General features: G+C 44.9%; 2 protein-coding genes across 3 annotated transcripts in view; one reads left to right on the top strand and one right to left on the bottom strand.

The window, feature by feature from the left end:
* The window catches only part of LOC127926053 (tumor protein p53-inducible protein 11-like), a 51,860-nt gene extending 31,328 nt beyond the window's left edge, over window positions 1-20,532 (top strand). Inside the window, exons 4-6 of the mRNA XM_052511326.1 lie at window positions 1,431-1,521; window positions 15,787-15,888; window positions 20,249-20,532. Of these exons, the coding sequence (XP_052367286.1) occupies window positions 1,431-1,521; window positions 15,787-15,888; window positions 20,249-20,406 (351 nt within the window). The 3' untranslated portion in view covers window positions 20,407-20,532. The remainder of the gene's footprint in view (window positions 1-1,430; window positions 1,522-15,786; window positions 15,889-20,248) is intronic.
* A 1,763-nt stretch (window positions 20,533-22,295) lies between these two features.
* Window positions 22,296-24,421, bottom strand: LOC127926052 (perilipin-4-like). Of its 2 annotated transcripts, none has more exons than XM_052511325.1 (2): window positions 24,313-24,421; window positions 22,296-23,253 (listed from the first exon to the last, which is right to left on the bottom strand). In XM_052511325.1, exons 1-2 carry the CDS (start codon window positions 24,366-24,368, stop codon window positions 22,404-22,406), a joined length of 906 nt encoding a protein of 301 aa, XP_052367285.1. In that variant the 5' UTR covers window positions 24,369-24,421; the 3' UTR covers window positions 22,296-22,403. The 2 variants fall into 2 exon arrangements, 1 of the variants encoding a protein (XP_052367285.1); XR_008123177.1 differs by lacking the exon at window positions 22,296-23,253 and adding an exon at window positions 24,084-24,192.
* Window positions 24,422-26,140: the final 1,719 nt, after the last annotated feature.

The following is a 26,140-nucleotide window of genomic DNA, read 5'->3' as shown; positions in this document are numbered from 1 at the left end:
ACTAAACCATAGCCTTAATAGTAAGTAGTGTACACTAGTCAACTGGACTAAACCATAGCCTTAATAGTAAGTAGTGTACACTAGTCAACTGGACTAAACCATAGCCTTAATAGTAAGTAGTGTACACTAGTCAACTGGACTAAACCATAGCCTTAATAGTAAGTAGTGTACATTAGTCAACTGGACTAAACCATAGCCTTAATAGTAAGTAGTGTACACTAGTCAACTGGACTAAACCATAGCCTTAATAGTAAGTAGTGTACACTAGTCAACTGGACTAAACCATAGCCTTAATAGTAAGTAGTGTACACTAGTCAACTGGACTAAACCATAGCCTTAATAGTAAGTAGTGTACACTAGTCAACTGGACTAAACCATAGCCTTAATAGTAAGTAGTGTACACTAGTCAACTGGACTAAACCATAGCCTTAATAGTAAGTAGTGTACACTTAGTCAACTGGACTAAACCATAGCCTTAATAGTAAGTAGTGTACACTAGTCAACTGGACTAAACCATAGCCTTAATAGTAAGTAGTGTACACTAGTCAACTGGACTAAACCATAGCCTTAATAGTAAGTAGTGTACACTAGTCAACTGGACTAAACCATAGCCTTAATAGTAAGTAGTGTACACTAGTCAACTGGACTAAACCATAGTCTTAATAGTAAGTAGTGTACATTAGTCAACTGGACTAAACCATAGCCTTAATAGTAAGTAGTGTACACTAGTCAACTGGACTAAACCATAGCCTTAATAGTAAGTAGTGTACACTAGTCAACTGGACTAAACCATAGCCTTAATAGTAAGTAGTGTACACTAGTCAACTGGACTAAACCTCTGCTGTACTGTATAGAAATCTCCCAGTCCTATTCCTTTGACCTCATGGTTCCATCTTGGTCCCAGGGAATGGACAGGGTGTGCAGGCTTGTTCTCCTGCCCCACACTAACAACAACAACATCTGATTTAACGTATCAAGGGCGTGTTGATTAGTTGAATCAGGAGTGTTATTACCTGGTTGGGGGGGGGAAGCCTCTAACCCCGGTGAACCCAGAACCAGGACAGAAGACACTACTGCTGGATGGGTTGTCAAGTGTCTCTGGGTCTATCAAAAGCCTTATTATACCATGTTGTTATTATTATTTTACAGCATATGTAACACTGAGCTCTTCTTCTCTCTCCCACCTCTCTCTCTCTCTCCTACCTCTCTCTCTCACTCTCCTACGCTCTCTTTCTTCCTCTCTCTCCCACTCCCACCCCTCGCTCCCCTCCCCCTCTCTCTCTCCCTCTCTCTCCCACCTCTCTCTCCCCTCGCTCCCCTCCCCCCCACTCTCTTGTGCTCTCTCTCTCCCGCCTCTCTTTCCCCTCTTCCTCTCTCTCCCACCTCTCTTTCCCCTTTCTCTCTCTCTTCCTCCCTGTCTGTCTCTACAGGCTCTAGTGTTCCCCAGTCAGCTCTATGAGTTTGTGTTTGAGCTCAGGACCACCAGGATCTCCATCAGACTCTATGGAGGAGCACTACTCAGTAAGGGCTGTCTACTGTGACAGTATCAGACTCTATGGAGGAGCACTACTCAGTAAGGGCTGTCTACTGTGACAGTATCAGACTCTATGGAGGAGGAGCACTACTCAGTAAGGGCTGTCTACTGTGACAGTATCAGACTCCAGGGAGGAGGAGCACTACTCAGTAAGGGCTGTCTACTGTGACAGTATCAGACTCCAGGGAGGAGGAGCACTACTCAGTAAGGGCTGTCTACTGTGACAGTATCAGACTCTATGGAGGAGCACTACTCAGTAAGGGCTGTCTACTGTGACAGTATCAGACTCTATGGAGGAGAAGCACTACTCAGTAAGGGCTGTCTACTGTGACAGTATCAGACTATGGAGGAGCACTACTCAGTAAGGGCTGTCTACTGTGACAGTATCAGACTCTATGGAGGAGCACTACTCAGTAAGGGCTGTCTACTGTGACAGTATCAGACTCTATGGAGGAGGAGCACTACTCAGTAAGGGCTGTCTACTGTGACAGTATCAGACTCTAGGGAGGAGCCCTACTCAGTAAGGGCTGTCTACTGTGACAGTATCAGACTCTAGGGAGGAGCCCTACTCAGTAAGGGCTGTCTACTGTGACAGTATCAGACTCTATGGAGGAGGAGCCTACTCAGTAAGGGCTGTCTACTGTGACAGTATCAGACTCTATGGAGGAGCACTACTCAGTAAGGGCTGTCTACTGTGACAGTATCAGACTCTAGGGAGGAGGAGCACTACTCAGTAAGGGCTGTCTACTGTGACAGTATCAGACTCTATGGAGGAGCACTACTCAGTAGGGGCTGTCTACTGTGACAGTATCAGACTCTAGGGAGGAGCACTACTCAGTAAGGGCTGTCTACTGTGACAGTATCAGACTCTAGGGAGGAGCACTACTCAGTAAGGGCTGTCTACTGTGACAGTATCAGACTCTATGGAGGAGCACTACTCAGTAAGGGCTGTCTACTGTGACAGTATCAGACTCTATGGAGGAGCACTACTCAGTAAGGGCTGTCTACTGTGACAGTATCAGACTCTATGGAGGAGGAGCACTACTCAGTAAGGGCTGTCTACTGTGACAGTATCAGACTCCAGGGAGGAGGAGCACTACTCAGTAAGGGCTGTCTACTGTGACAGTATCAGACTCCAGGGAGGAGGAGCACTACTCAGTAAGGGCTGTCTACTGTGACAGTATCAGACTCTATGGAGGAGCACTACTCAGTAAGGGCTGTCTACTGTGACAGTATCAGACTCTATGGAGGAGAAGCACTACTCAGTAAGGGCTGTCTACTGTGACAGTATCAGACTATGGAGGAGCACTACTCAGTAAGGGCTGTCTACTGTGACAGTATCAGACTCTATGGAGGAGCACTACTCAGTAAGGGCTGTCTACTGTGACAGTATCAGACTCTATGGAGGAGGAGCACTACTCAGTAAGGGCTGTCTACTGTGACAGTATCAGACTCTAGGGAGGAGCCCTACTCAGTAAGGGCTGTCTACTGTGACAGTATCAGACTCTAGGGAGGAGGAGCACTACTCAGTAAGGGCTGTCTACTGTGACAGTATCAGACTCTATGGAGGAGCCCTACTCAGTAAGGGCTGTCTACTGTGACAGTATCAGACTCTATGGAGGAGCACTACTCAGTAAGGGCTGTCTACTGTGACAGTATCAGACTCTAGGGAGGAGGAGCACTACTCAGTAAGGGCTGTCTACTGTGACAGTATCAGACTATGGAGGAGCACTACTCAGTAGGGGCTGTCTACTGTGACAGTATCAGACTCTAGGGAGGAGCACTACTCAGTAAGGGCTGTCTACTGTGACAGTATCAGACTCTAGGGAGGAGCACTACTCAGTAAGGGCTGTCTACTGTGACAGTATCAGACTATGGAGGAGCCCTACTCAGTAAGGGCTGTCTACTGTGACAGTATCAGACTCTATGGAGGAGAAGCACTACTCAGTAAGGGCTGTCTACTGTGACAGTATCAGACTCTAGGGAGGAGCACTACTCAGTAAGGGCTGTCTACTGTGACAGTATAAGACTCTATGGAGGAGCCCTACTCAGTAAGGGCTGTCTACTGTGACAGTATCAGACTCTATGGAGGAGGAGCACTACTCAGTAAGGGCTGTCTACTGTGACAGTATCAGACTATGGAGGAGCACTACTCAGTAGGGGCTGTCTACTGTGACAGTATCAGACTCTATGGAGGAGAAGCACTACTCAGTAAGGGCTGTCTACTGTGACAGTATCAGACTCTATGGAGGAGAGGCACTACTCAGTAAGGGCTGTCTACTGTGACAGTATCAGACTCTATGGAGGAGAGGCACTACTCAGTAAGGGCTGTCTACTGTGACAGTATCAGACTCTATGGAGGAGGAGCACTACTCAGTAAGGGCTGTCTACTGTGACAGTATCAGACTCTAGGGAGGAGGAGCACTACTCAGTAAGGGCTGTCTACTGTGACAGTATCAGACTCTATGGAGGAGAGGCACTACTCAGTAAGGGCTGTCTACTGTGACAGTATCAGACTCTAGGGAGGAGGAGCACTACTCAGTAAGGGCTGTCTACTGTGACAGTATCAGACTCTATGGAGGAGAAGCACTACTCAGTAAGGGCTGTCTACTGTGACAGTATCAGACTCTAGGGAGGAGGAGCACTACTCAGTAAGGGCTGTCTACTGTGACAGTATCAGACTCTATGGAGGAGAGCACTACTCAGTAAGGGCTGTCTACTGTGACAGTATCAGACTCTAGGGAGGAGGAGCACTACTCAGTAAGGGCTGTCTACTGTGACAGTATCAGACTCTATGGAGGAGAAGCACTACTCAGTAAGGGCTGTCTACTGTGACAGTATCAGACTCTATTGAGGAGGAGCACTACTCAGTAAGGGCTGTCTACTGTGACAGTATCAGACTCTATGGAGGAGAAGCACTACTCAGTAAGGGCTGTCTACTGTGACAGTATCAGACTCTAGGGAGGAGGAGCACTACTCAGTAAGGGCTGTCTACTGTGACAGTATCAGACTCTATGGAGGAGCACTACTCAGTAAGGGCTGTCTACTGTGACAGTATCAGACTCTAGGGAGGAGGAGCACTACTCAGTAAGGGCTGTCTACTGTGACAGTATCAGACTCTATGGAGGAGGAGCACTACTCAGTAAGGGCTGTCTACTGTGACAGTATCAGACTCTATGGAGGAGGAGCACTACTCAGTAAGGGCTGTCTACTGTGACAGTATCAGACTCTAGGGAGGAGGAGCACTACTCAGTAAGGGCTGTCTACTGTGACAGTATCAGACTCTAGGGAGGAGGAGCACTACTCAGTAAGGGCTGTCTACTGTGACAGTATCAGACTCTATGGAGGAGCACTACTCAGTAAGGGCTGTCTACTGTGACAGTATCAGACTCTAGGGAGGAGCACTACTCAGTAAGGGCTGTCTACTGTGACAGTATCAGACTCTATGGAGGAGCACTACTCAGTAAGGGCTGTCTACTGTGACAGTATCAGACTCTAGGGAGGAGGAGCACTACTCAGTAAGGGCTGTCTACTGTGACAGTATAAGACTCTATGGAGGAGGAGCACTACTCAGTAAGGGCTGTCTACTGTGACAGTATCAGACTCTAGGGAGGAGGAGCACTACTCAGTAAGGGCTGTCTACTGTGACAGTATCAGACTATGGAGGAGCACTACTCAGTAAGGGCTGTCTACTGTGACAGTATCAGACTCTAGGGAGGAGCACTACTCAGTAAGGGCTGTCTACTGTGACAGTATCAGACTATGGAGGAGCACTACTCAGTAAGGGCTGTCTACTGTGACAGTATCAGACTCCAGGAAGGAGGAGCACTACTCAGTAAAGGCTGTCTACTGTGACAGTATCAGACTATGGAGGAGCACTACTCAGTAAGGGCTGTCTACTGTGACAGTATCAGACTATGGAGGAGCACTACTCAGTAGGGGCTGTCTACTGTGACAGTATCAGACTCCAGGGAGGAGGAGCACTACTCAGTAGGGCTGTCTACTGTGACAGTATCAGACTATGGAGGAGCACTACTCAGTAGGGGCTGTCTACTGTGACAGTATCAGACTCTAGGGAGGAGGAGCACTACTCAGTAAGGGCTGTCTACTGTGACAGTATCAGACTATGGAGGAGCACTACTCAGTAGGGGCTGTCTACTGTGACAGTATCAGACTCTAGGGAGGAGGAGCTACTCAGTAAGGGCTGTCTACTGTGACAGTATCTGACTCTAGGGAGGAGGAGCACTACTCAGTAAAGGCTGTCTACTGTGACAGTATCAGAGGAGGAGCACTACTCAGTAAGGGCTGTCTACTGTGGTATCTGGAGGAGCACTCTGTCTACTGTGACAGTGACTGACACTACTCAGTAAGGGCTGTCTAGTGACAGTATCAGACTGTGGAGGAGCACTACTCAGTAGGGGCTGTCTACTGTGACAGTATCAGACTCTAGGGAGGAGGAGCACTACTCAGTAAGGGCTGTCTACTGTGACAGTATCAGACTATGGAGGAGCACTACTCAGTAGGGGCTGTCTACTGTGACAGTATCAGACTCCAGGGAGGAGGAGCACTACTCAGTAAGGGCTGTCTACTGTGACAGTATCAGACTATGGAGGAGCACTACTCAGTAGGGGCTGTCTACTGTGACAGTATCAGACTCTAGGGAGGAGGAGCACTACTCAGTAAGGGCTGTCTACTGTGACAGTATCAGACTATGGAGGAGCCCTACTCAGTAGGGGCTGTCTACTGTGACAGTATCAGACTCTAGGGAGGAGGAGCACTACTCAGTAAGGGCTGTCTACTGTGACAGTATCAGACTATGGAGGAGCCCTCTAGGGGCTGTCTACTGTGACAGTATCAGACTCTAGGGAGGAGGAGCACTACTCAGTAAGGGCTGTCTACTGTGACAGTATCAGACTATGGAGGAGCACTACTCAGTAGGGGCTGTCTACTGTGACAGTATCAGACTCTAGGGAGGAGGAGCACTACTCAGTAAGGGCTGTCTACTGTGACAGTATCAGACTATGGAGGAGCACTACTCAGTAGGGGCTGTCTACTGTGACAGTATCAGACTCCAGGAGGAGGAGCACTACTCAGTAAGGGCTGTCTACTGTGACAGTATCAGACTATGGAGGAGCACTACTCAGTAGGGGCTGTCTACTGTGACAGTATCAGACTCTAGGGAGGAGGAGCACTACTCAGTAAGGGCTGTCTACTGTGACAGTATCAGACTATGGAGGAGCCCTATCAGTAGGGGCTGTCTACTGTGACAGTATCAGACTCTAGGGAGGAGGAGCACTACTCAGTAAGGGCTGTCTACTGTGACAGTATCTGACTCTAGGGAGGAGGAGCACTACTCAGTAAGGGCTGTCTACTGTGACAGTATAAGACTCTATGGAGGAGGAGCACTACTCAGTAAGGGCTGTCTACTGTGACAGTATCAGACTCTAGGGAGGAGGAGCACTACTCAGTAAGGGCTGTCTACTGTGACAGTATCAGACTATGGAGGAGCACTACTCAGTAAGGGCTGTCTACTGTGACAGTATCAGACTCTAGGGAGGAGCACTACTCAGTAAGGGCTGTCTACTGTGACAGTATCAGACTATGGAGGAGCACTACTCAGTAAGGGCTGTCTACTGTGACAGTATCAGACTCCAGGGAGGAGGAGCACTACTCAGTAAAGGCTGTCTACTGTGACAGTATCAGACTATGGAGGAGCACTACTCAGTAAGGGCTGTCTACTGTGACAGTATCAGACTCCAGGGAGGAGGAGCACTACTCAGTAAGGGCTGTCTACTGTGACAGTATCAGACTATGGAGGAGCACTACTCAGTAAGGGCTGTCTACAGACTATGGAGGAGCACTACTCAGTAGGGGCTGTCTACTGTGACAGTATCAGACTCTAGGGAGGAGCACTACTCAGTAAGGGCTGTCTACTGTGACAGTATCAGACTCTATGGAGGAGCACTACTCAGTAAGGGCTGTCTACTGTGACAGTATCAGACTCTATGGAGGAGAGGCACTACTCAGTAAGGGCTGTCTACTGTGACAGTATCAGACTCTAGGGAGGAGGAGCACTACTCAGTAAGGGCTGTCTACTGTGACAGTATCAGACTCTATGGAGGAGAAGCACTACTCAGTAAGGGCTGTCTACTGTGACAGTATCAGACTCTATTGAGGAGGAGCACTACTCAGTAAGGGCTGTCTACTGTGACAGTATCAGACTCTATGGAGGAGAAGCACTACTCAGTAAGGGCTGTCTACTGTGACAGTATCAGACTCTAGGGAGGAGGAGCACTACTCAGTAAGGGCTGTCTACTGTAACAGTATCAGACTCTATGGAGGAGCACTACTCAGTAAGGGCTGTCTACTGTGACAGTATCAGACTCTAGGGAGGAGGAGCACTACTCAGTAAGGGCTGTCTACTGTGACAGTATCAGACTCTATGGAGGAGGAGCACTACTCAGTAAGGGCTGTCTACTGTGACAGTATCAGACTCTATGGAGGAGGAGCACTACTCAGTAAGGGCTGTCTACTGTGACAGTATCAGACTCTAGGGAGGAGGAGCACTACTCAGTAAGGGCTGTCTACTGTGACAGTATCAGACTCTAGGGAGGAGGAGCACTACTCAGTAAGGGCTGTCTACTGTGACAGTATCAGACTCTATGGAGGAGCACTACTCAGTAAGGGCTGTCTACTGTGACAGTATCAGACTCTAGGGAGGAGCACTACTCAGTAAGGGCTGTCTACTGTGACAGTATCAGACTCTATGGAGGAGCACTACTCAGTAAGGGCTGTCTACTGTGACAGTATCAGACTCTAGGGAGGAGGAGCACTACTCAGTAAGGGCTGTCTACTGTGACAGTATAAGACTCTATGGAGGAGGAGCACTACTCAGTAAGGGCTGTCTACTGTGACAGTATCAGACTCTAGGGAGGAGGAGCACTACTCAGTAAGGGCTGTCTACTGTGACAGTATCAGACTATGGAGGAGCACTACTGGTAAGGGCTGTCTACTGTGACAGTATCAGACTCTAGGGAGGAGCACTACTCAGTAAGGGCTGTCTACTGTGACAGTATCAGACTATGGAGGAGCACTACTCAGTAAGGGCTGTCTACTGTGACAGTATCAGACTCCAGGAAGGAGGAGCACTACTCAGTAAAGGCTGTCTACTGTGACAGTATCAGACTATGGAGGAGCACTACTCAGTAAGGGCTGTCTACTGTGACAGTATCAGACTATGGAGGAGCACTACTCAGTAGGGGCTGTCTACTGTGACAGTATCAGACTCCAGGGAGGAGGAGCACTACTCAGTAAGGGCTGTCTACTGTGACAGTATCAGACTATGGAGGAGCACTACTCAGTAGGGGCTGTCTACTGTGACAGTATCAGACTCTAGGGAGGAGGAGCACTACTCAGTAAGGGCTGTCTACTGTGACAGTATCAGACTATGGAGGAGCACTACTCAGTAGGGGCTGTCTACTGTGACAGTATCAGACTCTAGGGAGGAGGAGCACTACTCAGTAAGGGCTGTCTACTGTGACAGTATCTGACTCTAGGGAGGAGGAGCACTACTCAGTAAAGGCTGTCTACTGTGACAGTATCAGACTATGGAGGAGCACTACTCAGTAAGGGCTGTCTACTGTGACAGTATCAGACTATGGAGGAGCACTACTCAGTAGGGGCTGTCTACTGTGACAGTATCAGACTCCAGGGAGGAGGAGCACTACTCAGTAAGGGCTGTCTACTGTGACAGTATCAGACTGTGGAGGAGCACTACTCAGTAGGGGCTGTCTACTGTGACAGTATCAGACTCTAGGGAGGAGGAGCACTACTCAGTAAGGGCTGTCTACTGTGACAGTATCAGACTATGGAGGAGCACTACTCAGTAGGGGCTGTCTACTGTGACAGTATCAGACTCCAGGGAGGAGGAGCACTACTCAGTAAGGGCTGTCTACTGTGACAGTATCAGACTATGGAGGAGCACTACTCAGTAGGGGCTGTCTACTGTGACAGTATCAGACTCTAGGGAGGAGGAGCACTACTCAGTAAGGGCTGTCTACTGTGACAGTATCAGACTATGGAGGAGCCCTACTCAGTAGGGGCTGTCTACTGTGACAGTATCAGACTCTAGGGAGGAGGAGCACTACTCAGTAAGGGCTGTCTACTGTGACAGTATCAGACTATGGAGGAGCCCTACTCAGTAGGGGCTGTCTACTGTGACAGTATCAGACTCTAGGGAGGAGGAGCACTACTCAGTAAGGGCTGTCTACTGTGACAGTATCAGACTATGGAGGAGCACTACTCAGTAGGGGCTGTCTACTGTGACAGTATCAGACTCTAGGGAGGAGGAGCACTACTCAGTAAGGGCTGTCTACTGTGACAGTATCAGACTATGGAGGAGCACTACTCAGTAGGGGCTGTCTACTGTGACAGTATCAGACTCCAGGGAGGAGGAGCACTACTCAGTAAGGGCTGTCTACTGTGACAGTATCAGACTATGGAGGAGCACTACTCAGTAGGGGCTGTCTACTGTGACAGTATCAGACTCTAGGGAGGAGGAGCACTACTCAGTAAGGGCTGTCTACTGTGACAGTATCAGACTATGGAGGAGCCCTACTCAGTAGGGGCTGTCTACTGTGACAGTATCAGACTCTAGGGAGGAGGAGCACTACTCAGTAAGGGCTGTCTACTGTGACAGTATCTGACTCTAGGGAGGAGGAGCACTACTCAGTAAGGGCTGTCTACTGTGACAGTATAAGACTCTATGGAGGAGGAGCACTACTCAGTAAGGGCTGTCTACTGTGACAGTATCAGACTCTAGGGAGGAGGAGCACTACTCAGTAAGGGCTGTCTACTGTGACAGTATCAGACTATGGAGGAGCACTACTCAGTAAGGGCTGTCTACTGTGACAGTATCAGACTCTAGGGAGGAGCACTACTCAGTAGGGCTGTCTACTGTGACAGTATCAGACTATGGAGGAGCACTACTCAGTAAGGGCTGTCTACTGTGACAGTATCAGACTCCAGGGAGGAGGAGCACTACTCAGTAAAGGCTGTCTACTGTGACAGTATCAGACTATGGAGGAGCACTACTCAGTAAGGGCTGTCTACTGTGACAGTATCAGACTCCAGGGAGGAGGAGCACTACTCAGTAAGGGCTGTCTACTGTGACAGTATCAGACTATGGAGGAGCACTACTCAGTAAGGGCTGTCTACTGTGACAGTATCAGACTATGGAGGAGCACTACTCAGTAGGGGCTGTCTACTGTGACAGTATCAGACTCTAGGGAGGAGCACTACTCAGTAAGGGCTGTCTACTGTGACAGTATCAGACTCTATGGAGGAGCACTACTCAGTAAGGGCTGTCTACTGTGACAGTATCAGACTCTATGGAGGAGCACTACTCAGTAAGGGCCATCTACTGTGACAGTATCAGACTCCAGGGAGGAGGAGCACTACTCAGTAGGGGCTGTCTACTGTCACTTCTCTGCCAAGGAAACCGCTCAGTCTCACTAGCTATTAATGATTTAACATCTGTACTTCTTAATATTTAATGGTCCCGTCGAGTTCCTGACTAACTCCTCTAGGGTAGATAACACTTGTTGTTGATGAACAGTGTTAAAGTGAGGACTTGAAGCAATGCATTCTGGATCCTGTAGTTCGTGGTGAGTGACTTGTTGGTCCAGAAAGAGGCCCCAGGTATGATAAGAGGACAACATTCAGATGTCTAGAGGGGGTTTTCCTGCCGGTAAATTAACGCATCTATTTAACTGGGTTGAAAAGACCGCCTGCTATATAAACCTTATTCAATTATACATCAAACATGTTCATCTCCAGATCACAATGAGAATACATTATGTCATGGAATCTCACTTTGAATCTCCTTTTAGATAGAACAGGTAGAACCAGAACCAGCTGAGGGCTTACCTAGCTAAATAACAGGTAGAACCAGAACCAGCTGAGAGGGCTTACCTAGCTAAATAACAGGTAGAACCAGAACCAGTTTAGGGCTTACCTAGCTAAATAACAGGTAGAACCAGCTGAGGGCTTACCTAGCTAAATAACAGGTAGAACCAGCTGAGGGCTTACCTAGCTAAATAACAGGTAGGACCAGAACCAGCTGAGGGCTTACCTAGCTAAATAACAGGTAGAACCAGAACCAGTTTAGGGCTTACCTAGCTAAATAACAGGTAGAACCAGAACCAGTTTAGGGCTTACCTAGCTAAATAACAGGTAGAACCAGAACCAGTTTAGGGCTTACCTGGCTAAATAACAGGTAGAACCAGAACCAGCTGAGGACTTACCTAGCTAAATAACAGGTAGGACCAGAACCAGCTGAGGGCTTACCTAGCTAAATAACAGATATAACCAGAACCAGCTGAGTGTTTACCTAGCTAAATAACAGGTAGGACCAGCTGAGGACTTACCTAGCTAAATAACAGGTAGGACCAGCTGAGGGCTTACCTAGCTAAATAACAGGTAGAACCAGAACCAGCTGAGGGCTTACCTAGCTAAATAACAGGTAGAACCAGAACCAGCTGAGGGCTTACCTAGCTAAATAACAGGTAGAACCAGAACCAACTGAGGACTTACCTAGCTAAATAACAGGTAGAACCAGCTGAGGGCTTACCTAGCTAAATAACAGGTAGGACCAGCTGAGGGCTTACCTAGCTAAATAACAGGTAGAACCAGAACCAGCTGAGGGCTTACCTAGCTAAATAACAGGTAGAACCAGAACCAGCTGAGGGCTTACCTAGCTAAATAACAGGTAGAACCAGCTGAGGGCTTACCTAGCTCAATAACAGGTAGGACCAGCTGAGGGCTTACCTAGCTAAATAACAGGTAGAACCAGAACCGGCTGAGGGCTTACCTAGCTAAATAACAGGTAGAACCAGCTGAGGGCTTACCTAGCTAAATAACAGGTAGAACCAGCTGAGGGCTTACCTAGCTAAATAACAGGTAGTACCAGCTGAGGGCTTACCTAGCTAAATAACAGGTAGGACAAGCTGAGGGCTTACCTAGCTAAATAACAGGTAGAACCAGAACCAGCTGAGGACTTACCTAGCTAAAGAACAGGTAAGACCAGAACCAGTTTAGGGTGTACCTAGCTAAAGAACAGGTAAGACCAGAACCAGCTGAGGGCTTACCTAGCTAAATAACAGGTAGGACCAGCTGAGGGTTTACCTAGCTAAATAACAGGTAGGACCAGCTGAGGGCTTACCTAGCTAAATAACAGGTAGAACCAGCTTTAGGGCTTACCTAGCTAAATAACAGGTAAGACCAGAACCAGCTGAGGGCTTACCTAGCTAAATAACAGGTAGAACCAGAACCAGTTTAGGGTTTACCTAGCTAAATAACAGGTAGGACCAGAACCAGCTGAGGGCTTACCTAGCTAAATAACAGGTAGAACCAGCTGAGGGTTTACCTAGCTAAATAACAGATAGGACCAGAACCATCTGAGGGCTTACCTAGCTAAATAACAGGTAGAACCAGCTGAGGGTTTACCTAGCTAAATAACATGTAGGACCAGAACCAGTTTAGGGTTTACCTAGCTAAATAACAGGTAGGACCAGAACCAGCTGAGGGCTTACCTAGCTAAATAACAGATAGGACCAGAACCAGTTGAGGGTTTACCTAGCTAAATAACAGGTAGGACCAGAACCAGCTGAGGGCTTACCTAGCTAAATAACAGGTAGGACCAGAACCAGCTGAGGGTTTACCTAGCTAAATAACAGGTAGGACCAGAACCAGTTTAGGGCTTACCTAGCTAAATAACAGGTAGGACCAGAACCAGCTGAGGGTTTACCTAGCTAAATAACAGGTAGGACCAGAACCAGCTGAGGGCTTACCTAGCTAAATAACAGGTAGAACCAGCTGAGGGCTTACCAAGCTAAATAACAGGTAGGACCAGAACCAGCTGAGGGCTTACCTAGCTAAATAACAGGTAGGACCAGCTGAGGGTTTACCTAGCTAAATAACAGGTAGGACCAGCTGAGGGTTTACCTAGCTAAATAACAGGTAGGACCAGAACCAGCTGAGGGTTTACCTAGCTAAATAACAGGTAGGACCAGCTGAGGGTTTACCTAGCTAAATAACAGGTAGGACCAGAACCAGCTGAGGGCTTACCTAGCTAAATAACAGATAGGACCAGCTGAGGGCTTACCTAGCTAAATAACAGGTAGGACCAGCTGAGGGCTTACCTAGCTAAATAACAGATAGGACCAGCTGAGGGCTTACCTAGCTAAATAACAGGTAGGACCAGCTGAGGGCTTACCTAGCTAAATAACAGGTAGGACCAGCTGAGGGCTTACCTAGCTAAATAACAGATAGGACCAGCTGAGGGCTTACCTAGCTAAATAACAGGTAGGACCAGCTGAGGGTTTACCTAGCTAAATAACAGGTAGGACCAGCTGAGGGTTTACCTAGCTAAATAACAGATAGGACCAGCTGAGGGCTTACCTAGCTAAATAACAGGTAGGACCAGCTGAGGGCTTACCTAGCTAAATAACAGGTAGGACCAGCTGAGGGCTTACCTAGCTAAATAACAGGTAGGACCAGCTGAGGGCTTACCTAGCTAAATAACAGGTAGAACCAGCTTTAGGGCTTACCTAGCTAAATAACAGGTAGGACCAGCTGAGGGCTTACCTAGCTAAATAACAGGTAGGACCAGCTGAGGGCTTACCTAGCTAAATAACAGATAGGACCAGCTGAGGGCTTACCTAGCTAAATAACAGGTAGGACCAGCTGAGGGTTTACCTAGCTAAATAACAGGTAGGACCAGCTGAGGGTTTACCTAGCTAAATAACAGATAGGACCAGCTGAGGGCTTACCTAGCTAAATAACAGGTAGGACCAGCTGAGGGCTTACCTAGCTAAATAACAGGTAGGACCAGCTGAGGGCTTACCTAGCTAAATAACAGGTAGGACCAGCTGAGGGCTTACCTAGCTAAATAACAGGTAGGACCAGCTGAGGGCTTACCTAGCTAAATAACAGGTAGAACCAGCTTTAGGGCTTACCTAGCTAAATAACAGGTAGAACCAGCTTTAGGGCTTACCTAGCTAAATAACAGATAGGACCAGCTGAGGGCTTACCTAGCTAAATAACAGGTAGGACCAGCTGAGGGCTTACCTAGCTAAATAACAGGTAGGACCAGCTGAGGGCTTACCTAGCTAAATAACAGGTAGGACCAGCTGAGGGCTTACCTAGCTAAATAACAGGTAGGACCAGCTGAGGGCTTACCTAGCTAAATAACAGGTAGGACCAGCTGAGGGCTTACCTAGCTAAATAACAGGTAGGACCAGCTGAGGGCTTACCTAGCTAAATAACAGGTAGGACCAGCTGAGGGCGTAATAAGATGTTAATAATCGTGAATGCTTTAATCGTTTTTGTCACAGGGTATTAAGAGGTTCGTATTCAGTCCGCCATGTTTTACAGTATTACATGATGAGTGAGTGCATTTGAGTACAGCAAGGCGTGACTGTACAGTCCCCCTCTGATGGAGGGGGAGAGAGAGAGAGGGAGGGAGGGATGGAAGGCAGAACCCGACTGAGAAAGACAGGAAGGAAGAGAGGATAATCCCTTAACAGCGGAAGGCTGTAGGAAACAAGGGGTGAAGATACAGGGTTCGTCAAAAATGGCACCCTATTCCATGTTTTATAGTGCACTACTTTTGTCCAGGTTCCATAGAGCTCTGGTTGAAAGTAGTGCGCACTAATAGGGAATTAGGGTGCCTTTTGGATCACAGACACAGTTCCTCTACTGTCTGTTTAGTAACAGCCTTGGTTGGAGCAGAGCCACAGATGTACTATATAGTTCTAAATATAGTATTATACTGTATCTATCCAAGGCTCTGTGTAGGCTGGGGTCATCAGAAGGGCTCACTACTTCCTGATGGACAGGATGTCCACCCTACTCTAGTACAGTGTTAAAATCCAGCCACTTCCAGGAAGGAATGAATTAGTATCTGAGAGTTCTGGTTGTCTGGATCCGTTCTGATGTGAACCAATGTGGACCTGACCTCGGATTGAGACAACAGTACTTCCGATAGTGGAGTGATCGAGACATCGGGGTTTTAGAAGGCTGGCTACACACTAGACGACTGTAGTCCTCACCCTAATGCTAAACATCTCTCTCTCTCTGTCTCCTCTATTTCTCTCTCCTCTCTCTTCTCTCTGTCTCTCTCCTTTCTCTGTCTCTCTCCTCTCTCTCTGTCTCTCTCTCTCTCTCTCTCTCTCTCTCTCTTCCCCCACCAGGTGTCTCATTGATCATGTGGAAAGGTCTGTACACAGCAGAGAAGGCCATTATCCAGTGGACCCTGCTGACGGAGGCCTGCCTCTTGTCTGTCCAGTTCCTGGGTGAGGGATCCGTTGTTCTGTCCTAATATCCATTTACTAACAACACAAACTAATGACTGTGCAGTAAGGATGCATTGGGCTTCACCTATTGGTTTATGATTGGAACATCGGGAGTTGTTCTTTACAAACGATCTGTAGGATACAGGATTGTCTATGATCAGTAACAGGTTTCTATTGTAACTTGTCTATGATCAGTAATAGTAGTGTCTAGATCAGTAACAGGCTATGATCAGTAATAGTATTGTCTATGATCAGTAATAGTAGTGTCTATGATCAGTAACAGTAGTGTCTATGATCAGTAACAGTAGTGGCTATGATCAGTAACAGTAGTGGCTATGATCAGTAACAGTAGTGGCTATGATCAGTGATAGTAGTGTCTATGATCAGTAATAGTAGTGTCTATGATCAGTAACAGTAGTGTGTGTCTATGATCAGTAACAGAATTGTCTATGATCAGTAACAGTAGTGTCTATGATCAGTAGGTTACAGTAACAGTAGTATCTATGATCAGTAACAGTAGTGTCTATGATCAGTAACAGTAGTATCTATGATCAGTAACAGGATTGTCTATGATCAGTAACAGTAGTGTCTATGATCAGTAATAGTAGTGTCTATGATCAGTAACAGTAGTGTCTATGATCAGTAACAGCTGCATCCCAGATGTCCCCTATGATCAGTCCCAGTATATGTCCCCTATATATCCCCTCTGTATCAGTATAACACATTACATTTGTATAGGCTGTATCCCAGATGTCCCCTATATATGTCCCCTATATATGTCCCCTATATATCCCCTCTGTATCAGTATAACACATTACATTTGTATAGGCTGTATCCCAGATGTCCCCTATATATGTCCCCTATATATCCCCTCTGTATCAGTATAACACATTACATTTGTATAGGCTGTATCCCAGATGTCCCCTATATATGTCCCCTATATATGTCCCCTATATATCCCCTCTGTATCAGTATAACACATTACATTTGTATAGGCTGTATCCCAGATGTCCCCTATATATGTCCCCTATATATCCCCTCTGTATCAGTATAACACATTACATTTGTATAGGCTGCATCCCAGATGTCCCCTATATATGTCCCCTATATATGTCCCCTATATATCCTCTCTGTATCAGTATAACACATTACATTTGTATAGACTGTATCCCAGATGTCCCCTATATATGTCCCCTATATATCCCCTCTGTATCAGTATAACACATTACATTTGTATAGGCTGTATCCCAGATGTCTCCTATATATGTCCCCTATATATGTCCCCTATATATCCCCTCTGTATCAGTATAACACATTACATTTGTATAGGCTGTATCCCAGATGTCCCCTATATATGTCCCCTATATATCCCCTCTGTATCAGTATAACACATTACATTTGTATAGGCTGCATCCCAGATGTCCCCTATATATGTCCCCTATATATCCCCTCTGTATCAGTATAACACATTACATTTGTATAGGCTGCATCCCAGATGTCCCCTATATATGTCCCCTATATATGTCCCCTATATATCCTCTCTGTATCAGTATAACACATTACATTTGTATAGACTGTATCCCAGATGTCCCCTATATATGTCCCCTATATATCCCCTCTGTATCAGTATAACACATTACATTTGTATAGACTGTATCCCAGATGTCTCCTATAGATGTCCCCTATATATGTCCCCTATATATCCTCTCTGTATCAGTATAACACATTACATTTGTATAGACTGTATCCCAGATGTCCCCTATATATGTCCCCTATATATCCCCTCTGTATCAGTATAACACATTACATTTGTATAGGCTGTATCCCAGATGTCCCCTATATATGTCCCCTATATATCCCCTCTGTATCAGTATAATACATTACATTTGTATAGGCTGTATCCCAGGTGTCCCCTATATATGTCCCCTATATATCCCCTCTGTATCAGTATAACACATTACATTTGATAGGCTGTATCCCAGATGTCCCCTATATATGTCCCCTATATATCCTCTCTGTATCAGTATAACACATTACATTTGTATAGACTGTATCCCAGATGTCCCCTATATATGTCCCCTATATATCCTCTCTGTATCAGTATAACACATTACATTTGTATAGACTGTATCCCAGATGTCCCCTATATATGTCCCCTATATATCCCCTCTGTATCAGTATAACACATTACATTTGTATAGACTGTATCCCAGATGTCCCCTATATATGTCCCCTATATATCCCCTCTGTATCAGTATAACACATTACATTTGTATAGGCTGTATCCCAGATGTCCCCTATATATGTCCCCTATATATCCCCTCTGTATCAGTATGAGACATTACATTTGTATAGGCTGTATCCCAGATGTCCCCTATATATGTCCCCTATATATGTCCCCTATATATCCCCTCTGTATCAGTATAACACATTACATTTGTATAGGCTGTATCCCAGATGTCCCCTATATATGTCCCCTATATATCCCCTCTGTATCAGTATAACACATTACATTTGTATAGACTGTATCCCAGATGTCCCCTATATATGTCCCCTATATATCCCCTCTGTATCAGTATAACACATTACATTTGTATAGGCTGTATCCCAGATGTCCCCTATATATGTCCCCTATATATGTCCCCTATATATCAGTATAACACATTACATTTGTATAGACTGTATCCCAGATGTCCCCTATATATGTCCCCTATATATCCCCTCTGTATCAGTATAACACATTACATTTGTATAGGCTGCATCCCAGATGTCTCCTATATATCCCCTCTGTATCAGTATAACACATTACATTTGTATAGACTGTATCCCAGATGTCCCCTATATATGTCCCCTATAGATGTCCCCTATATATCCCCTCTGTATCAGTATAACACATTACATTTGTATAGGCTGTATCCCAGATGTCCCCTATATATGTCCCCTATAGATGTCCCCTATATATCCCCTCTGTATCAGTATAACACATTACATTTGTATAGGCTGTATCCCAGATGTCCCCTATATATGTCCCCTATATATCCCCTGTGTATCATTATAACACATTACATTTGTATAGGCTGTATCCCAGATGTCCCCTATATATCCCCTCTGTATCAGTATAACACATTACATTTGTATAGGCTGTATCCCAGATGTCCCCTATATATGTCCCCTATATATGTCCCCTATATATCCTCTCTGTATCAGTATAACACATTACATTTGTATAGACTGTATCCCAGATGTCCCCTATATATGTCCCCTATATATCCCCTCTGTATCAGTATAACACATTACATTTGTATAGACTGTATCCCAGATGTCCCCTATATATGTCCCCTATATATCCCCTCTGTATCAGTATAACACATTACATTTGTATAGGCTGCATCCCAGATGTCTCCTATATATGTCCCCTATATATGCCCTCTGTATCAGTATAACACATTACATTTGTATAGACTGTATCCCAGATGTCCCCTATATATGTCCCCTATATATCCCCTCTGTATCAGTATAACACATTACATTTGTATAGACTGTATACCAGATGTCCCCTATATATGTCCCCTATATATGTCCCCTATATATCCCCTCTGTATCGGTATAATACATTACATTTGTATAGACTGTATCCCAGATGTCCCCTATATATGTCCCCTATATATCCCCTCTGTATCAGTATAACACATTACATTTGTATAGGCTGTATCCCAGATGTCCCCTATATATGTCCCCTATATATGTCCCCTATATATCCTCTCTGTATCAGTATAACACATTACATTTGTATAGGCTGTATCCCAGATGTCCCCTATATATGTCCCCTATATATGTCCCCTATATATCCTCTCTGTATCAGTATAACACATTACATTTGTATAGACTGTATACCAGATGTCCCCTATATATGTCCCCTATATATCCTCTCTGTATCAGTATAACACATTAATTTGTATAGGCTGCATCCCTGTTAGACCCAGATGTCCCCTATATGTCTCCTATATATCCCCTCTGTATCAGTATAACACATTACATTTGTATAGACTGTATCCCAGATGTCCCCTATATATGTCCCCTATATATCTCCTCTGTATAATTATAACACATTACATCCCAGATGTCCCCTATATATCCACCATAATTTGCAAATAAATTCATTAAAAATCCTACAATGTGATTTTCTGGATTTTTTTCCCCTCATTTTGTCTGTCATAGTTGAAGTGTACCCAGGATGAAAATTACAGGCCTCTCTCATCTTTTTAAGTGGGAGAACTTGCACAATTGGCGGCTGACTAAATACTTTTTTGCCCCACTGTACTTAACCCTCGTTGTAAAAGGTGTCTCTCTCTCGTTGCAGTGACCAGCATCACCCTGGTGGAGCTGGGTCTGATGTCAAACTCTGCCATCCTCCTCCTCCTCAGTGAAGTCCTCTTCCTCATCATCACACTCCTCTACTACTACCACCTGGGTCGCAGGACCAAGAAGACCCAGAACCATACACATAGCTCTGATTAGACCCAGAACCATACACATAGTTCTGATTAGACCCAGAACCATAGATACAGCAGCTCTGATTAGACCCAGAACCATAGATCTACTTCTGATTCGACCCAGAACCATAGATCTAGTTCTGAATCGACCCAGAACCATAGATACAGCAGTTCTGATTCGACCCAGAACCATAGATCTACTTCTGATTCGACCCAGAACCATAGATATAGCTCTGCTTCGACCCAGAACCATAGATATAGCAGCTCTGATTAGACCCAGAACCATAGATATAGCAGCTCTTATTAGACCCAGAACCATAGATCTCGTTCTGATTCGACCCAGAACCATATATATAGCAGCTCTGATTAGACCCAGAACCATAGATTTAGCAGCTCTGATTAGACCCAGAACCATAGATATAGCAGCTCTGATTAGACCCAGAACCATAGATATAGCAGCTCTGATTAGACACAGAACCATAGATATAGCAGCTCTGATTAGACCCAGAACCATAGGTCTAGTTCTGATTAGACCCAGAACCGTAGATGTAGCAGCTCTTATTAGACTCAGAACCATAGATCTAGCTCTGATTAGACTCAGAACCATATATATAGCTCTGATTAGACCCAGAACCATAGATCTAGTTCTGATTAGACCCAGAACCATATATATAACAGCTCTGATTAGACCCAGAACCATATATATAGCTCTGCTTAGACCCAGAACCATAGATTTAGCAGCTCTGATTAGACCCAGAACCATAGATATAGCAGCTCTGATTAGACCCAGAACCATAGATATAGCAGCTCTGATTAGACACAGAACCATAGATATAGCAGCTCTGATTAGACCCAGAACCATAGATCTAGTTCTGATTAGACCCAGAACCATAGATATAGCAGCTCTGATTAGACTCGGAACCATAGATCTAGCTCTGATTAGACTCAGAACCATAGATCTAGCTCTGATTAGACCCAGAACCATACACATAGCTCTGATTAGACCCAGAACCATAGATCTAGCTCTGATTAGACCCAGAACCATACACATAGCTCTGATTAGACCCAGAACCATAGATCTAGTTCTGAATCGACCCAGAACCATAGATACAGCAGTTCTGATTCGACCCAGAACCATAGATCTACTTCTGATTCGACCCAGAACCATAGATATAGCTCTGCTTCGACCCAGAACCATAGATATAGCAGCTCTGATTAGACCCAGAACCATAGATATAGCAGCTCTGATTAGACCCAGAACCATAGATCTCGTTCTGATTCGACCCAGAACCATATATATAGCAGCTCTGATTAGACCCAGAACCATAGATTTAGCAGCTCTGATTAGACCCAGAACCATAGATATAGCAGCTCTGATTAGACCCAGAACCATAGATATAGCAGCTCTGATTAGACACAGAACCATAGATATAGCAGCTCTGATTAGACCCAGAACCATAGGTCTAGTTCTGATTAGACCCAGAACCGTAGATGTAGCAGCTCTTATTAGACTCAGAACCATAGATCTAGCTCTGATTAGACTCAGAACCATATATATAGCTCTGATTAGACCCAGAACCATAGATCTAGTTCTGATTAGACCCAGAACCATAGATATAGCAGTTCTGATTATACCCAGAACCATATACATAGCTCTGATTAGACCCAGAACCATAGATTTAGCAGCTCTGATTAGACCCAGAACCATAGATATAGCAGCTCTGATTAGACTCAGAACCATAGATATAGCAGCTCTGATTAGACACAGAACCATAGATATAGCAGCTCTAATTAGACACAGAACCATAGATCTAGCTCTGATTAGACTCAGAACCATAGATCTAGCTCTGATTAGACCCATAACCATAGATTTAGCAGCTCTGATTATACCCAGAACCATAGATCAGCTCTGATTAGACCCAGAACCATACACATAGCTCTGATTAGACCCAGAACCATAGATCTAGCTCTGATTAGACTCAGAACCATATATATAGCTCTGGTTAGACCCATAACCATAGATCAAGTTCTGATTAGACCCAGAACCATAGATCTAGCAGCTCTGATTAGACCCAGAACCATAGATACAGCAGTTATGATTAGACCCAGAACCATATATCTAGCAGCTCTGATTAGACCCAGAACCATAGATATAGCAGTTCTGATTATACCCAGAACCATAGATATAGCAGCTCTGATTAGACCCAGAACCATAGATATAGCAGTTCTGATTATACCCAGAACCATATATATAGCAGCTCTGATTAGACCCAGAACCATAGATATAGCAGTTCTGATTAGACACAGAACCATAGATATAGCAGCTCTGATTAGACCCAGAACCATAGATATAGCAGCTCTGATTAGACCCAGAACCATAGATATAGCAGCTCTGATTAGACCCAGAACCATACACATAGCTCTGATTAGACCCAGAACCATAGATATAGCAGCTCTGATTAGACCCAGAACCATAGATCTAGCAGCTCTGATTAGACCCAGAACCATAGATTTAGCAGCTCTGATTAGACCCAGAACCATAGATATAGCAGCTCTGATTAGACCCAGAACCATAGATCTAGCAGCTCTGATTAGACCCAGAACCATAGATATAGCAGCTCTGCTTAGACCCAGAACCATAGATTTAGCAGCTCTGATTAGACCCAGAACCATAGATATAGCAGCTCTGATTAGACCCAGAACCATAGATATAGCAGCTCTGATTAGACCCAGAACCATAGATATAGCAGCTCTGATTAGACACAGAACCATAGATATAGCAGCTCTGATTAGACCCAGAACCATAGATCTAGTTCTGATTAGACCCAGAACCGTAGATCTAGCAGCTCTTATTAGACTCAGAACCATAGATCTAGCTCTGATTAGACTCAGAACCATAGATCTAGCTCTGATTAGACTCAGAACCATATATATAGCTCTGGTTAGACCCATAACCATAGATCAAGTTCTGATTAGACCCAGAACCATAGATCTAGCAGCTCTGATTAGACCCAGAACCATAGATACAGCAGTTATGATTAGACCCAGAACCATATATCTAGCAGCTCTGATTAGACCCAGAACCATAGATATAGCAGTTCTGATTATACCCAGAACCATATATATAGCAGCTCTGATTAGACCCAGAACCATAGATATAGCAGTTCTGATTATACCCAGAACCATATATATAGCAGCTCTGATTAGACCCAGAACCATAGATATAGCAGTTCTGATTAGACACAGAACCATAGATATAGCAGCTCTGATTAGACCCAGAACCATAGATATAGCAGCTCTGATTAGACCCAGAACCATAGATATAGCAGCTCTGATTAGACCCAGAACCATACACATAGCTCTGATTAGACCCAGAACCATAGATATAGCAGCTCTGATTAGACCCAGAACCATAGATCTAGCAGCTCTGATTAGACCCAGAACCATAGATTTAGCAGCTCTGATTAGACCCAGAACCATAGATATAGCAGCTCTGATTAGACCCAGAACCATAGATCTAGCAGCTCTGATTAGACCCAGAACCATAGATATAGCAGCTCTGCTTAGACCCAGAACCATAGATTTAGCAGCTCTGATTAGACCCAGAACCATAGATATAGCAGCTCTGATTAGACCCAGAACCATAGATATAGCAGCTCTGATTAGACCCAGAACCATAGATATAGCAGCTCTGATTAGACACAGAACCATAGATATAGCAGCTCTGATTAGACCCAGAACCATAGATCTAGTTCTGATTAGACCCAGAACCGTAGATCTAGCAGCTCTTATTAGACTCAGAACCATAGATCTAGCTCTGATTAGACTCAGAACCATAGATCTAGCTCTGATTAGACCCATAACCTTAGATCTAGCTCTGATTAGACTCAGAACCATAGATCTAGCTCTGATTAGACCCAGAACCATACACATAGCTCTGATTAGACCCAGAACCATATATATAGCTCTGGTTAGACCCATAACCATAGATCAAGTTCTGATTAGACCCAGAACCATAGATCTAGCAGCTCTGATTAGACCCAGAACCATAGATCTAGTTCTGATTAGACCCAGAACCATATATATAACAGCTCTGATTAGACCCAGAACCATATATATAGCTCTGCTTAGACCCAGAACCATAGATTTAGCAGCTCTGATTAGACCCAGAACCATAGATATAGAATCTCTGATTAGACACAGAACCATAGATATAGCAGCTCTGCTTAGACCCAGAACCATAGATACAGCTCTCATTAGACCCAGAACCATAGATATAGCAGCTCTGATTATACCCAGAACCATATATATAGCTCTGATTAGACCCAGAACCATAGATATAGCAGTTCTGATTATACCCAGAACCATATATATAGCTCTGATTAGACCCAGAACCATAGATACAGCTCTGATTATACCCAGAACCATACACATAGCTTTGATTAGACCCAGAACCATAGATATAGCAGCTCTGATTAGACCCAGAACCATAGATATAGCAGCTCTGATTAGACCCAGAACCATAGATACAGCTCTGATTATACCCAGAACCATACACATAGCTTTGATTAGACCCAGAACCATAGATATAGCAGCTCTGATTAGACCCAGAACCATAGATATAGCAGCTCTGATTAGACCCAGAACCATAGATATAGCAGCTCTGATTAGACCCAGAACCATAGATATAGCAGCTCTGATTAGACCCAGAACCATAGATATAGCAGCTCTGATTAGACCCAGAACCATAGATATAGCAGCTCTGATTAGACCCAGAACCATAGATATAGCAGCTCTGATTAGACCCAGAACCATAGATATAGCAGCTCTGACTAGACCCAGAACCATAGATCTAGCAGCTCTGATTAGACCCAGAATCATAGATATAGCAGTTCTGATTATACCCAGAACCATATATATAGCTCTGATTAGACCCAGAACCATAGATACAGCTCTGATTATACCCAGAACCGTAGATATAGCAGCTCTGATTAGACCCAGAACCATAGATATAGCAGCTCTGATTAGACCCAGAACCATAGATATAGCAGCTCTGATTAGACCCAGAACCATAGATATAGCAGCTCTGATTAGACCCAGAACCATAGATATAGCAGCTCTGATTAGACTGATATAGCAGCTCTGATTATACCCAGAACCATATATATAGCTCTGATTAGACCCAGAACCATAGATACAGCTCTGATTATACCCAGAACCGTAGATATAGCAGCTCTGATTAGACCCAGAACCATAGATATAGAAGCTCTGATTAGACACAGAACCATAGATATAGCAGCTCTGCTTAGACCCAGAACCATAGATACAGCTCTGATTAGACCCAGAACCATAGATATAGCAGCTCTGATTATACCCAGAACCATATATATAGCTCTGATTAGACCCAGAACCATAGATATAGCAGTTCTGATTATACCCAGAACCATATATATAGCTCTGATTAGACCCAGAACCATAGATACAGCTCTGATTATACCCAGAACCATAGATACAGCTCTGATTATACCCAGAACCATACACATAGCTTTGATTAGACCCAGAACCATAGATATAGCAGCTCTGATTAGACCCAGAACCATAGATATAGCAGCTCTGATTAGACCCAGAACCATACATATAGCAGCTCTGATTAGACCCAGAACCATAGATATAGCAGCTCTGATTAGACCCAGAACCATAGATATAGCAGCTCTGATTAGACCCAGAACCATAGATATAGCAGCTCTGATTAGACCCAG

The sequence above is a fragment of the Oncorhynchus keta genome, unplaced genomic scaffold (genome assembly GCF_023373465.1).
Source record: "Oncorhynchus keta strain PuntledgeMale-10-30-2019 unplaced genomic scaffold, Oket_V2 Un_contig_6655_pilon_pilon, whole genome shotgun sequence".
NCBI classification, from domain to species: domain Eukaryota; kingdom Metazoa; phylum Chordata; class Actinopteri; order Salmoniformes; family Salmonidae; genus Oncorhynchus; species Oncorhynchus keta.
This window is presented reverse-complemented; position numbering and strand designations above follow the sequence as displayed.